Here is a 16,231-nt window from a genome sequence, read left to right as displayed (position 1 = left end):
CTTGCCAAACACACTCAATACTTAGTGGCAAAGCCTTTGTTTGCAAGCACAGCGGTGAGACGTTTGTTGTAGTTAACCACAAGTTTAGCACACACACCAGGGGGAATTTTGGCCCACTCTTCTTTGCAGATCCTCTCTAAATCATGAAGGTTGGTGGGCTGTCGCTTGGCAACTCTGACCTTCAGCTCCCTCCATAGATTTTCGATCGGATTGAGGTCTGGCGACTGGCTGGGCCACTCCATGACCTTAATGTGATTTTTCTTGAGCCAATCCTTTGTTGCCTTTGCTGTATGTTTAGGGTCGTTATCATGTTGGAAGACCCAACCACGGCCCATTTTCAGATCCCTGGCAGAGGGGAGGAGGTTGTCCCTCAGGATTGTGCGGTACATGGCTCCATCCATCTTCCCAGTGATGCGGTGAAGTAGCCCTGTACCCTTGGCAGAGAAACACCCCCAAAACATTATGCTTCCACCTCCATGCTTGACGGTGGGCACAGTGTTCTTGGGGTCATAGGCAGCATTTTTCTTCCTCCACACATGGCGGGTGGAGTTGAGGCCAAAAAGTTCAATTTTGGTCTCGTCTGACCACAAAACCTTCTCCCAATAACTTGGTTCATCTTTCAAATGATCATTGGCATACTTGAGGCGCGCCTCCACATGTGCTCTCTTCAGCAGGGGTACCTTTCGGGCACTGCAGGATGTGAATCCATTGTTGCGCAAAGTGTTGCCAATTGTTTCCTTGCAAACTGTGGTCCCAGCTGCCTTCAGGTCATTTGCTAACTCCTGCCGAGTGGTTGCAGGACGATTTCTGACTGTTCTCAGCATCATTGCCACCCCACGAGGCGAAATCTTCTTTGGAGCACCGGGCCGAGGTCTGTTGATTGTCATGTTATACTCTTTAAACTTTCTGATAATTGCACCAATAGTTGTTACTTTCACATCCAACACCTTACTAATCTTTTTGTAGCCCATTCCAGCTTTGTGAAGGTCAACAATTCTGACTCTGAGGTCCTGTGACAGCTCTTTGGTTTTACCCATGTTGGAGACTTGAAATCTGTGTGATCTGTCTGATTCTGTGGACAGGTGTTTTTCACACAAGTGATTAGTGAGAACAGGTGGCTTCAGGTCAGGTAACAAGTTGATTGGGAGTGTCTAACTGGTCTGTAAAAGCCAGAACTGCTAATGAATACTAAGGGATCAAATACTTATTTCACTCCATGAAATACAAATCAATTAATATATATTCCTTAGATTTATTTTCTGGATTTTCTTTTTAATATTCTGTCTCTCCATGTAAGAATACATCTACCATTAAAAGTATAGAATGATCATGTCTTTATTAGTGGGCCAACGAAGAAAATCAGCAAGGGATCAAATACTTCTTGGACTCACTGTATATATATATATATATATATATATATATATATATATATATATATATATATATATATCAACTGCAAAAACAGCCAGTTTTGAGTTTACTGTTTCCCTGTCTAGGTATTGTAAAATTCTCACTTTTACAATTTCACATGCTACTGTGGCTATAACCAAGATTAGACTTAAGGGTATGGCTAGGTTATGTTTAAGTTTAGGTTGAGGTGCAGGTTCGGGTAATAAAATTTTACTGGTTGCTGTCGACCATTCGTTGTTCAAACTGTTAGATTTCTGCATGTCTGCGTTGCATGAGCAACAATGCACAATGGTCGACCTATTTTCATAAACATCTGCATGATTAGTACAAATTTTTTTATGGTTTTTAGTCACATATGTACAAATTTCCTTTGATACCAGGGTATTTGCAATCAGCCTACCACAGTTCAGCCCCACACATTCACACTGCAGTTCTCAGGGGTATTACAGCTTTGAATATTTTTTAAATGAGGAACAATACGGGGCAGCCAATCAGAACAAAGCTCATTTTTTTAAATCTTACATCCCATATTAATGCTGCAGTAACAGAAACCGCCTGTTTAATTCTAATGAAAGGTGACAGAAAGGTTGGAAAATGTGTAAAAATTGTGTAAAAAAAAAAAAATACATTTTCACTGTTTTTGAATCATAAAGCTGAACTAACGTTAATGGAAAGTACAGAATACAAGAAAAATGCTATCTATGGGCCTTTTAAGTCATAAAGAACTTATTTTCAATGTAACAAAGCCAACCACTACAATACATTTAAAGAAATCTGGGCTGCGGTGCCAAGTGAGGACGCAAATACATTCCAAAGTGTGAAGAAAAGGGCTGAAAAAGAAGGAGAGATAAATGATTTAAGTTTAGGCTGATTTTTTTAGAGCACTACAAGTTAAATCCCTAACAGTATTTCCAGTCACACACAGGCCTTATGTTTTACTATTTCATATTCAGTCGGATCGTAATTGTGATTGTTTTTAATTGGCATACCTTTGCGTCGTCCCAAATAAATTGCATCACATGAAGCATGAGGAAAAAAACAGGTGGAATAAAAACAAAAAGACACAACATGAAGAAGAGTATTAATCTGAGCTCAGTATCACTCTGGGTCATGCAAACAAAAACAGTAGAAAGGCACAAGTCATTGTGATGCTTGTTGGTGAACAGTTTACATATGGAGATGGAAGATGGCAGATTTGCAAGTTAATGAGAGGACAGAGTCGGCGAGGAGGGCAAACAATTTCCTCTTTAATATTCATGTTCTTCTGTTGTGTACTCTTCCCTGGACCTTCTCCGCGGTCCGTAATTGTTATTTCAGCTTTTATGGCTTACGAAAATAGATTTCATGTAGCTAATGTTTAGAGGAATGTGAAGAAGCAGTGTGCAAGGTGTGGTGGGTCTTTTGGTTAACAGCCATAGTCAATAAGAAATCTAAATGCAGTTTCACTCGGCAGAAAGAAAAGGGACTTCCACTGAAAACAAATGAGCTTGTGTTCACAGCCTTCACTTTGGGTTTTAGTCAAAACTTCCTAAGCATTTGAGCAATGGTGAGTTCTAAAGCGCACTGTCGCTGAACCAAAAACCCCTCAGCTATGCACTGTTGCGATGGTGCATTAACTAAAGGATTGTGACTTTCTTATTCAGCTTGAGTCTCTCCCGTTGGAAACAGCACCCCAACTCTGGCCTAATCAATGAGGCTTGAAGCTGGCACGCAAGATAAAGATGATGTAGCTGTGCTAATGCACCTGTGATGACGGAGAGAGGGGCAAGTGGTCCATGAATCAGCTTCTGGACTGGAACCTTACCTCCTGCAGCATCCTGCGCAGTCGTAGCAGCAGAGTCTTCACCGCCGTGCAGTCCTGCTGCATCAGCCTGAATGGGAGAGCCTCCAACCCAGCCAGGGGCTCATCGTCCCGGGACAAACATAAAGACACTGGCCGTGGCTCCCTGAAAGAAAGAGACAAGAAAAACATGCAGAAGACGGTTAGGGGCATGCTGTGGGGTGAAGGTCTGGGTAGCAGCTACTCATCAATGTTTTCTGAAGATGACTACTATGTTGCGACACCTGGGGTATATTAGTGTTTTTGCCCTGTGCTCTTTCTCCTGTTCACCCTAGAATCAACGATTGGGGTACTGTCAATGGGCGCAGTAGGGGGCGCCGCACCTATTTAAAGGGCAGAGATGAATGCAGAGGAGCGCCAATCTGCCTCTCACCAACCAGACCAAACACTCGGAAGACCCGTTTGTCTAGAGATAGCCTGTTTGTGTAAGCTTGCTTAAAGAAATTTAATAATTCTCTGGGGTATTACATTTCTCTGGGGTAAAAGTATGGGGTCAGTGCCCTATTTTCCCTTGTATATTGTTTTTCTCCTGTTTTATGACAGCGAGGTAGGTTGAGTACTATATTTTGTTTTGCTGGGGTTACACTATACAATTCTTACCCCGATTTCACCCCTGATTCTCAGTCTGGCTGAGTCTGTCCTGGTTGACTCTACTGCAGATGTTTTGTTTGATAGTTGGAAAGAGAATCGAGTAGTGGGTGAGGGGTGCAGATTTTAACTTGATGGCCTATTATAGATGAGTTGAAGATGGTCACCCAAGACTCAACTATTGTTCAACTGAATATGTATTAAATCCAACTAAACTCTAAATGACTGTCCATTGAATTTTACCCTAATCCTAACCTTACCCTTGAATCAACCCTAAATTCCCACCTGAAGTTAAATTTAACTCTTGGTTAGGGTCATGATTAGGTGTGAAGTTACATTCAATAAACAATAGTTTATTTTCAACTTAGAGTTTGGCTGAATTTAATAGATATTTAGTTGAATGTTAGCTGAATGTCAGATGAGCATCTACAAGCTATCTACAATGAACCATCCAGGTAAAGTGTTACATTCAACCCAACTGAGAACATAATCTAGTCCTGTATGCTGATCAGACTCAATCTGATTGGGTCCCATCAATTGCCCTTGAAAACTGAAAAGTACGGAGAGTGCACTTATTGGGTTATTGAGCAATTTCTTATTTTAATTCTACATTCCACCTTAATGATGATGTGTTGGCTACATTTAGGCGCTAGTACATATGGTATACTGCAGCACCATTTAAGGTGGAACAGGAGTTTGTATAAGAGGCCAACATCTGCCTTGTACTTACAGTGGCTTCCGATTTGTGCTACCTTACTCTAAACTTACTCAAAACTGTTTTTCACACCAGCGTATCCTAGGTATGCATGTTTTGTGGCTTATTCAGTTCAGTTCAGCTGCAGGATAAAGTCGTATACAATCCCTAGTCACCTTTATTATTCGGGAAGTGTGAGATCCCAGTATTTTTATAATTTGCTGCACCTTAGAAATTGTGTAGTGTATCACTAGTAAGCCAACAAATGCACATGAATCAATTCCTCAGTTTTTATTACATATGTCTTTTAAGTCATTCTGAAAAGATATCTTCAAGAAACAATCAAGCAAAAATAAATAAATACTATAACTATATTCATCCTGCTGTCTTGGTCTGGCGGTGGGGTTGACGTTGGCCAACTTTTTTATGACTTATTTAACCCCTTCTAAGGATGTAACACTTACTACTTATACAATTACTATTAATTAAAACAGAGGCTGTAACTACTGATTATATTAGTATTCTATTGATTAATCTGATCTATCAAAAATCAGAAGCATAATAATACATCTGAACCATTACTTAACTGTGTATCAATAATGCAACATAATAGGAAAAAATATATATTGAAAAAGACGGCCTACTCTACGAGAGACCAGGGTGAGAATTTGACAAATAACAAGTGGCATTTTAATCAGCATTTAACTGCGTAATCATGATGGCGCTATTAACATCAATAAAACACACAGCATGTTATATTTAACACTGAGTGTTAATTCAATACTGGCAAATCTGCTGTGTATATTTGCCTTTCACACAACAACATTCCAAACCATGAAAAACCTGCGAAGACCTGCTCTTATTGCTTCATCCTGAAGGACACATTAAAGCTTTTCAAGAGAGCAAACCAAAAACTACAGTTCTATTAAATCCACCAAAAGATATAATTAAAACATGATTCACTTCCACTCTAACCCTCTCTCACCTCCAGATACATTTGCAAATCTATGCGTAAGTGCATGGAAATGTGATCTAAATGGAATTGAAGAGCGCCTCTCAAGTGAGGAACTTGAGAAAGAAAAGTTTTGCTCCTAATCAAATCTACCACTGACGTGTGTAATAATATGGCTAATTGTGCTTTGTATCAAAAGTTCACCAGAGTTTTTATGGAGTAAAATACTATAAAGTGGTTCCGCTACAGCATCGTTCACCAGAACCCTTTGTAGCACCTTTATTGTTAAGAGTGCATCTACTGAGGGGAAACTTCAAATATTTCCAAAGAAAAATAGAGGACCATAGGGACCTTATTTGAGCTGTCTCTTCACTCTCTTTTATAACAACCAGGGCGATCATCCATGCTTTCACGTCGGTGATTACCTCCGCTGATACCATGTAGTCGCGTGGCCAGATAAAAATCTCTGTGAGTGTCTCTCATGAAGCAAAATGAGATTGCATTAATTACAGTTGAAATCCTTCAAAGTCAGGCCCTTTTGTACCTACAGATAGGATTTAATTGAAGCACTTTAACTCTAATTAAATATTCAGGAAGATCAGGAGGAACGTTCGGATCAGGCCATCCTAACAGATTTTAGTCACCTAATTTTGAGTCAGTTTTGGTTTTAATTAATAAACATGGACTCGAGATTTTAGGACACGTCTTCATTAAAAGACCACAGTTTATCGCACAAACTCGTAATACTGAATATTGAATTTGGTGTATATTAAAAAAAATATTTATCTCCTTCCACGTTATTAACTTAGAAGCAATGGTTCTGCATTTGTGCCTTTGCTGGTCAGTTACTGAAGAAAGTATCAAAGAACATTCATACAGTAAGTATACTGTAGTGCTAAAGAGCCTCAGGCTAAAGTCTCTTTTGGCTTTTTTTTTTTTTTTTTTTTTTTTTTTACAGTTGTGGTTGCAACAGATAACACCACTACCTGCCAGTGAGCTACCACACCATGTGGGAGACTGGGGTTCGATTCCCTGTCTGGGTGACTATGCTGTGCTACACCAGTAGAGTCCTTGGGCAAGACTAGTAACACTACGTTGGCCCTCCTCTGTAACACAAGTAATCTTGTAAGTCGCTCTGGATAAGGGAGTCAGCTAAATACCACAAATGTAATGGCAATACTGAGCTTTCAAATGTTTTCTTTGTACTGCAGAATGGGTGTCCAATGAGACATTCAACCCCAAGAATGCTCTGCCAACTGTTAAGAACTGTGCCGGTAGCTCTGGGGCTGTTTTGCTAGTAAAAATAGATCAGATAATGATGAAGGAGGATTACCTCAGAAATCATCAGCATAACTTCAAACCAGTGCTCAAAGTGGGCCGGTACTAACCGGTACCAAAGTCATTATAGGCAAGTGGCCATCTTTGCAACACCGTCAGGCTGTCATTTCCACTCACACAATACCCTGCTCATATTTCTAGCAACTGGGAGAAACTTAAGGTCAAATTACAATTTCAAAAACATTTTTTAAATCACTGTTAAAATTGGACAAAAAAGAAAGAATAGTTTACAGCAATTGGCTCAGTATTGCACAAAACAAATGTGATTAGTCGGCTAGTTCTGGTTACCACGCTTGCCCAGATCTCTACACCCGGACAGCCTTTCCCCACTAGAACATCAACTCTCCTCCCTTGCGCATAACTAGCGAGCTGATTTGCTCTTCTTGTTGAAAGGCGGGACTTTATCTGTAAACAGATGACATGTTGAGCGTTACAAGCACTGTCATTCATATTTCAACCAGTGGCCGGTCTTCTCATTTACAGCATGTCTGCCAACAGGACACTGACCCCAAACACACATCAGAGGTGGTTGTGGAATGGATAAAGCAGGCTAACATTAAGTGTTTGGAATGGCTTTCCCAAAGTCCCGACCTCAACCCTATCAAAACTTTGCTCACTGTGCTTTAACGTTAAGTCCATGCCAGGAAACAAATGTAAACTCTACCAGTTCTGCCAAGAATAGTCGTCAAATATCCAACCAAATTCGATCATGGTACAACTTGCTAAGGGACATTCAACCAAATATTAAGTGTGCTGTACATATAATTTTGTCAAGGGGGTGGGATATATTAGACAGTAGGTAAACAGTCCTTTCTTAAAGGTTATGTGTTAAAAGCAAAAAAATGGGCCAAGCATAAGAATCTGAGACGATCTCACAAGGGTCAAATTGTGATGGCTAGATGGCTGGGTCAGAGCATCTCCAAAACAGCAGGCAGGTCTTGTGTGGTTTTTTGTGCATACCAAAAAAACCCAACTGGTGAAGCGGCGTCTTGGTCAGGGCCACCTAAGGCTCAATGATACAATCCATGGAGGCCCTACCTCACAGCTTACAGGACTACAGGATCTGCTGCTAACGTCTTGGTGCCAGATACCACAGGAAGCCTTCAAGAGGTCTTGCAGAGTCAAAGTCTCGAATGGTTAGCAAAATCTCTTGCGGCGGCATGAGGGGGACTAAATTGTACAGCCGTTACAGTTTCTGCCTGCATCTTTTAAGGCGGAACAGAAAATCTGAGCAAGATGCTTCTGAACAGTTTTCATCCAGGTTCGGAAATGTATGTGGCCTAATAAACAAAGCGTCAAGCAAGCCATTCAATCAGGAAAGCACAAAAGCAAATCAACCTTGTTAAAGCCAGGATGCCAAACGGTGTTGTAAACAACAATGGAACTGCTTGCTAGCATCGTTGACAGCTTCATGTTTCCACAAGGACATTTTTATGCTTGGACGTTCTGTGCTTTATGTGCTTCCTGCTTAACGCTACTTGTCAAATGTCAAAGTCATGCTTTAATGGCAGATCTTGCAAAGTAGGCTCTCATTAGACTTTTTTTTCGAAGAGACAGAACAGATAATGTATAAAATTATGGGTTTCGGAGCAGCAGGAGAGAAAGTACACTGTGAATAAAGAAGAAAGAAATGAACTGTGTCGCTTTCCATTCACATAAAACCATAAACATTTCCTGAGAAATCTAAACGTCCGGTTGTGACAAATTTTATTCTTGGCCACTTATAAACTCTGCAGACGATTTCCTCTCACATGGGCATGCCTGAGGCAGTCAGCACAGTTCCCAGACAAAACCAAAACCCAATCTAAACACTCTCAGGCAGTGTCCGCATTAAATATTGAACACTAAGAACTGACCCTGTGTTAAATGCCTTCTCCTCAGCTCAACACCTCTGTCAATGTAATCGCTGTGTCTGGACGAGGGTCATTATTTACATTGTTGCTTAGAGGCGGCTTTTACTCAGTAATTACCCAGATTCAAACCACTGACCACAATTTTCTCTTATTTTCTATTTTAAAAAGGTCATCTGAAGAGAAGAGCCTGGCCCCAAAGAGTTTTCTTTTTCCTCCTATATATTAAAGAAAAGTAGGCCACAGCACGGCCAGCATGACTGTGTTGGTGAACTTTCTTTTTTGGATTAAAACAAAACTGTTAAACACTATGTAACAGTAATATGTGACCTAATCGTTTTAGACCGTCTAGACTGAGCTGCCAGTTTATTAGTTACACCAGCTGTGGATCCTTACTAACATTATTATTTAATCATGTACGCAAATTTTGACATCTGTATGTTTTTTTCACCCCAAATCTGTCTGTCTGTATGTACACCATTCCATATATACAGTACATGCATCTAGTAAAAGTACAGTCGATTTTATTTTGTATTTTTATACAGTTCTCCCTCAAAACCGGTCACTACTGAAACCTTAGTAATACCCTATCATACTACGGATTCAATTAACCTATTATGTTTCTGTTTCCATTTACATCCCACCTCTAATTTTCAAGAAGGTTTTTACTGGTAAATTTATTCAAATTAACCTTTTTAATGATTTCAAAGTTTGATTTATTCAGATTTCATTTATTTAAACCCACTAATTTATTTATTTTTCAGATTTATAAGATTCATCAAAATCTTTCACATAAATTTCGCATACATTAAACCAATTACTCTCATATATGTCATTTGCGAATTCAGTATACTATGCCTGTTGGTAGTGACGGCCCAGTCTCTGCTGTGACCACAGTAATTTGTTTAGGAGATTGTGTCATACATATTACATGATCAATTTAATTATTAAAGACATCCATACTCATTTGTTTGAAAGGACAAACAATACTTTGTCACTGATATAAAGGACTGCTTAGTCATGCAGTGTATTGTAGATGAGAAATTGTTCCAAATTATGACTAATAATAAGTGATTGCAGCTTATAGGGCCCATATTTTATATTTTGACACCCTGGTGCAGGTATATAATAACCACCAGGTACAAATTGCACCTTTAAGACTGATTTACACTGATCAACCATAGCATTAAAATCACTGACAGGTGACGTGAATAACACTGATTATCTGATTCCAGTGGCACCTGTCAAGGGATGGGATATTTTAGGCAGCAAGAACAGTCAGTACTTGAAGTTGATGTGTTGGAAGCAGGGGAAACGGGCAAGTGTAAGGTCAATGGGACAGCAATTTTTCGAAATAAAATATTACTAAAACATGCATTTCACAAGCCAACATTTGGGGGAGGGGGGAGGGTAATGCTTGTGATAGTCACTTTCCTATAATGGAAAACCTGTTGTACGTGATTCTTTAAAGAACCTTTTAAAATATGCTTCTACCAAAGTAAAAAAGGGTTCTATTGTTGTTACATGTCAAAGAACTGATCAAAACACTGCTGCCCCTTTTCAGGACTATATAGAACCGTGTATGCCATCAGTGTACCTTCCGTACAGAAGCACTGCACAGGTTTACAACTGCCAACTGTAGCCCATCTGTTGCAGTGCAATTTATTAGATATTCCTGTGGCCCATCAATCAACTGAACGAAACTATTACCCACTGCTGACTAGATCTCATCTGAGTGCTGGACCAAAATGTGACACTGCATTTTGGAGCATTGTGGAGTCTTCTGTTTAATATTACCGGATCGGATGTAAAGGCATTTTTATACACCAAAGCATTCCAACATGCCACTCCTGTGTATCCTTAAAAGAATAACCAAGTAATGTGTGGTCAGTGGGGTTCCTCTGGTCCTTTTCCACTGATGGACAGGGTAAAAGGTAGCTGTACAGCAGCACAAGAGCTACAGTCGGCGCCTATATATATTTACAAATCCCATATTACAAAGTATTTATTTTCCTTAATCAGTCTCTTAACCACTCTTTCTGGAACCTTCACACAGCACCGTGCCTAAATGCAGTTTAAAATAGGACCTCCCCCCTGCCTCTGATCGCATTTAAAAGTAGTAGAAGTAGTAGAAGCCATTAGCATCTGCCGAGATCCAAAAGTCCCCTATAATATCCCATTACGGTATCATTATAACCATCATAGTCTCCTCCAGGTCTTTCTGAGATCACGGCATTGCTTTGCTATGCGAATACTAATAATGTCATCCAGTTAGGGCCTTTTTACGAATGCAAGCTTCTCTGCTTAGGTGGTTGATGGGCCCCCCTGTGCTCTCACCTGGAAGCCTTGTGTTACGAGAGGGCGTAAAGAGCCAGCGTCCCTGTGCTCTCAACTGGCATCTGTCAGCTGTAATGGACTCTCCCAGCTGGGCTACTCTATAGTGTTCAAGTTATTAGTGCAGTATTCCCATCAGGGCTTTACCATCACCATTAGCATCATGCATTTGATTCTAATTACACATTAATTTCACGCTAGAAGAATGGTGTTGCACACGTGCACCGAGCACCCTTTCAAGCTGTTCAACATTAATTTCATATCATTAAGGTTTGACCTTTACACATAGTTCGGAAAGCATGGACACAAGCACCATGATCTTCAACACAGCACATGCTATTAATATTGAAATTTCCACCCAAGCCATAGGCTACCAATGCTCATCAACATACTGAATCAACAACGGTGCATTCAAGCCAACTGAATAGCAGCAAAGAAGAGCAGAAATACGTTTGTAGAATAGTTATATTATGGAGGGTAACAAAGAACCTTTTGCATGATTTAATGCAAAAATCACACTAAAGTATCTGTTTATCTGAGTAGTAAGTGCATATTTGCCCTGAAAATTACTTATATTTAATTTGTTTAACCATTTTCAAACCTCTCCTTGAGAAGAGCCAGTGGGTTAGACACAGTCTGCAGTTACCTGGCAAATAAATGCTTCATTAGGGCTGTTTTCACATCTAGTATGTTTGCTAAATCCTCAGAGTTCAGATTTTGAAACACTGTATCACTTTCAGTTGGTTCAGTTGGTTTCACACTACAACTGCTAAGGTAATTCACCACCAAATTGGTGCTCTTTTATTGGCCAGAAATTTGACATGGATACCAGTGCTCTGTTGCATTCCTATTTTTTATTTAAACGTTCAATAGCATATCTATCTCATATCAATAAACTCTAGATCTATCCCCTACATACAGTATATCCTTGATATGTCCCTGAATGCATTACCCATCAATTGTGCTGCAAGAAAGCCGAGACTCTTCACATCTACGTTTCACAAACCTTACTTCGTCATAATCAAAAGAGGCAGATTAAAGGGACAGTACAGCGCTATCATGCACTGAAGAAATCGTGCTCTGAAGTAGAATTCCTTTATGTGGTGTAGACCACCACCAAAATGCATTCCCACCACCAGGAAACTGAACTACAGTTGCTTGGAAGCAGACCAAGAGCATCAGTTTGTCAGTGAATCCAGGTACAGAGTGATCACACCTGTAGAAATGATGTTTGGTCTGCAGCAAACAGAGTTAAATCAGCTGTGTTGTTGGTGAATTTGAAGTTTATGCTAAGCTGGGGGCAACAAAGAAAAACCTGGATCCAAACCTTTGTACCTCAAACAAACAGAAAAGAAACGGCATGGCCAGCTTAAGCCAGGTGCTGGTGACCAGTATAGGGTATGTTTTTGTTTGAGTCTGATAGTTTAGCTGGCCTACAAGCATGATCAACCTGACCAAGCTGGTCGACTTGTTTGACCAGCAAGACTGAGGTGGCTGACCATCATAACCAAAATCAAATGCAACATATACTATGCTGGTCAAGAGCTGCCTATCCAGCTTTTTAATGTTTTCACCTGGATGATCAGCTCTTCAACTACCCTGACCATCACAGACCATCTGAAACCAGCCCCCAGCAATAGGGCATTTACTATATTTTTGCATTTACTGTAATGTTTTATAAGCAAAAGCAGACATATGGTTTGAGATATGTGGTTATGAACAGTTTAAGCAGCTTTGGTGCCTATGACCTAATGAAGCAATTTGATTCAGTGAGTCAAAAAATGCAAATCTAAAAAAATAAGCCATAAAAATCTCCAACGTGTCAAATACTTATTCTCTTGTACTGATTGCAAGGTGTATCAGCTGAAGAGTATTCTACGTTGGAGTAGAGCATTATATGTCTAAAGAAAACGGGAGGAGGACTGAAAAAAATAAAAAAATGGCAAGGACAGAATCCCAAATGTGTCCATACTTAGTTAGTATGGTCGTAAGCTGTCGCAAGCACATTTGGTGGCTGCAGATAACCGGGTGAGTAGGAGGTGCTTCAGAAAAAAGAAACGAAGTGCTATAGGGAGAAAATGTGAGGCATGACAAAAAAAAAATGGAAAAACTAATGGCTGAACATAGATGGTAGGAAGAGAAGATGAAAGAAGAAGGACAGTGTGAGCAGGAAAGACAAGAACTATGAACTTCAGGAGAGAACATTGTACTAACCAAAACAAAACACACACACACACACACACAAGACGAAACATTAGTCTCAAGATTTTAAGCAAGATCAGTGAATTTCTTTTGTTTCGTAACCTAAAAAAGGAAAAGGAGCACCATGCTAATGTTTGAGCACCCCTAGAGATCTGAGCTCTCAGCTAACCTTTACCAAAATTTCAGACTGTAATTAGCTGGTGTGTTCACAGTCATTGTTAAGAAAAAGGCCAGGTGATCCAATTTCAAAGCTTTATAAATCAAACCTTGTCCCAACAATCAGCACCATAGGCTCCTCTAAGCCTCACGCCTTCTCTAGAGCTCTTACTCCTCTTCTAAGTCTCATTGTTCCTCTAAGGCTCTAATTTCCTCTAAGGCTCACTCTGGAAATTACATCTTACATCATTTAAAGCTATAAAATGGAAGCAAAGTGTTTTCGGGTAGTTGTTTCCTTAGTTTGTAATGTATGTATTTCAGAAATGGAATTATCAGGAATTATGGAGGCCAAGCTGAGGTTTAGATGAGGTTTAGATGACCAAGAAAACTTTCAGAGAACTGCTAGAAGGATTGATAGAAAGGCAAATCAGAAACTCCCTGCTTGTCTGTAAAAGACTTTCAGGAAGATTTAGACTCTGGAGTGGTGCTGCACTATTCTACTGTGCAACGACACTCACAGAAATATAACCTTCAGAAAACGGTCAATAGAGGACAACCTGTCCTGTGTCCTCGCCACAAAATGTAGCATCAGAAGTTTTCAAAAGGAATATCTGAACAAGTCTGACATTTGCTTTGTATTGCAGCCAGTTTTAAAAACTACATTTATTTGGTAGGGCGAAGAATGGATTCAATGAAATACCAGCTAATTTTAAAAAACACTACCGTAAAAAAAAAGGAGGATGCTGTCTGTGTGACAGGGGCTTGACAAACCAGATGCTTAGGGATGTAAATAAAGTGATTTTTCATGAACAGGGGTTGATCCACAACAACAGTAGAGATACAGTCCAGGTCAAAACCAGCAGGGCAATCAGAGACAAGGACTAAACAAAATCCAAGCAAAAAGTCAAGCAAGGGTCAAAACCTTAGTTGAGCTAGATTGAAAAAACAAAGCAGGGCTAGGCAAAAACAAAAAAAATCGATAAACAGAAAATTGGTCGGCTGTCAAAACAAAGGAAAAACGCTCTGTATGCATTAAAAAAAACAATGCCAATACTTCACAAAGTAAAAAGTGAACTGAGAGCCTTTAAATACGTAAACGTAACTCGGTTATGCAGTTTTCTCCTGCACAACATCTGGAAACTTCGACCATTCCTCTCTAGAGAGTAACCCAGGTGCTCATTCAGTCTCTCGTCACTTCAAGACTTGACTACTGCAACTCTCTTCTGGCTGGTCTCCCTCTGCGCACCATCAGGCCCCTGCAACTCATCCAGAATGCAGCGGCACGGGTCGTCTTCAACGTTTCTAAATTCAGCCATGTCACTCCACTGCTGCCTTCTCTTCACTGTCTTCAAAACCTTGATGCAAAACCTTGACTCTGGCCTTGATTCAAAACCTTGACGCTGGCCTTCAAAACCAAGACTGGACCAGCCCCTCCGTACTTGATGGCACGGCTCGGCTTGACCCGCTTGGCTCGGCTCGGCTTGACCGCCATGCTTTAAAATCCATGGAAGACAAGTGTCCAGGTGTCCTTTTTTCTGTCCTGACACCAGAGTGGTGGAACGAATTTCCCCTGGGTGCCGAACGTCAGAGTCGTTCGATGTCTTCAAGCAAAGACTGAAGACCCTCTTCTTCCGAGAGTACTTGGGCGAATAGTAGAGTACTATGGTCTCCATATTAACTTTTGTAGTGTCTAAGCTTACAGGTATCTTTGAATTCTAGTCTATTTAAACTAGCTAAGTTTATTCTTGAGTAAACAGTGAAGCACTTTTCTAAGTCTAAAACGGTGACATTGATCGTGAGAACCTTTCCAGACTGGTCAGCGGAGGGCATCTTGACCTCCACTTTCAAATGTCATTACTCAATAACAATTCACGCTATAGAAACCATGAGCCGAAAACACTTGGCTATCTCCGTATAGCCTTTAATTACTTTCATTTTCCGATCTTTAGACAGATGCCTAGAAGAGCCGACATGTGTTAGTACAACATACAAAGAGTACAACTTCTTATCTGGCCGATGGTTCCCAAACTTTCGCATATAACTGTAGGTCTGAACAGAAGGTTCAAAGAAACGGTGCAAAGCCGATCTTTACATTAGAATAGCTTGAGGGTGTCATACTTCCCTATTAAAACAGAGAGTGAGAGTAAGAAGATGATGGGGTGAACTAAGATGAAACGTGGGACGAAGGAAAGTGGCTGAAGTGGGTTGTGGACACAGAAAGCGAGTCTATTTCCAGGTTAGTATAGCATTACGTTTCATGCTGCGATTAGTGGCTCTGACTTGAATACAAATGAAGAAGAAACATAATGGTTTTGGTTTGGAGGATGGCAGGATGCATATTCACTGGCTGAAAAGGTAATGCAAAGGTCCACTGTTTCTACCTCTAATTAACTTAGAACGTACCATACCGCTTCACACAGTAATGGCCTTTGCACATTTCTTTCACAACAGTATTTTTTTTCCAGTATTTTCGTTTTTATAGGCAAGTCTAAATGTCACACTATGCTGTGGTTAAGTAATGGCATGTTCACAGGGTCAAAGCGGCGTTTACATTTTACTTGTTCTAGAAACATGAATTTAGAGTGTGCCATTTATCAATGCTAAATCCCCTTATACAGACTCAATGTTACTCCTAGAGATTTTCACTTGATTCAAGTGTTTCCTAATAAGAGCAGTCAAAATATAAAAGTGCTACAAAGGGTTGTGTGAGCAATGACACAGAAGAACCATCTTTTGGTTTCATAAAGAACCGCGTTTGTAATAGAGATCTGTGAGAGTGAAGAACCTTTCCCCCTTTAACAACCAAACAAAAGCCCCACCAGTTTGTACAGATGTCTCTGTGGTGAAGAACCTTCACATTAAGAAAT

At 40.2% G+C, this 16,231-nt stretch overlaps 1 protein-coding gene across 3 annotated transcripts in view; it reads right to left on the bottom strand.

Annotated features, from left to right (window-relative positions):
- Positions 1-16,231, bottom strand: part of ccser1 (coiled-coil serine-rich protein 1) — a 123,331-nt gene that overhangs the window by 65,160 nt on the left and 41,940 nt on the right. For all 3 annotated transcript variants that reach the window (XM_072681906.1, XM_072681908.1, XM_072681907.1), the window contains exon 6: positions 3,215-3,356. In XM_072681906.1, coding sequence (XP_072538007.1) covers positions 3,215-3,356 — 142 coding nt within the window. The remainder of the gene's footprint in view (positions 1-3,214; positions 3,357-16,231) is intronic.

This window comes from Salminus brasiliensis, chromosome 6 (assembly GCF_030463535.1).
Source record: "Salminus brasiliensis chromosome 6, fSalBra1.hap2, whole genome shotgun sequence".
Taxonomy (NCBI): Eukaryota; Metazoa; Chordata; class Actinopteri; order Characiformes; family Bryconidae; genus Salminus; species Salminus brasiliensis.
The sequence above is the reverse complement of the archived record's forward strand: the minus strand, read 5'-3'. Positions and strand labels throughout refer to the sequence as shown.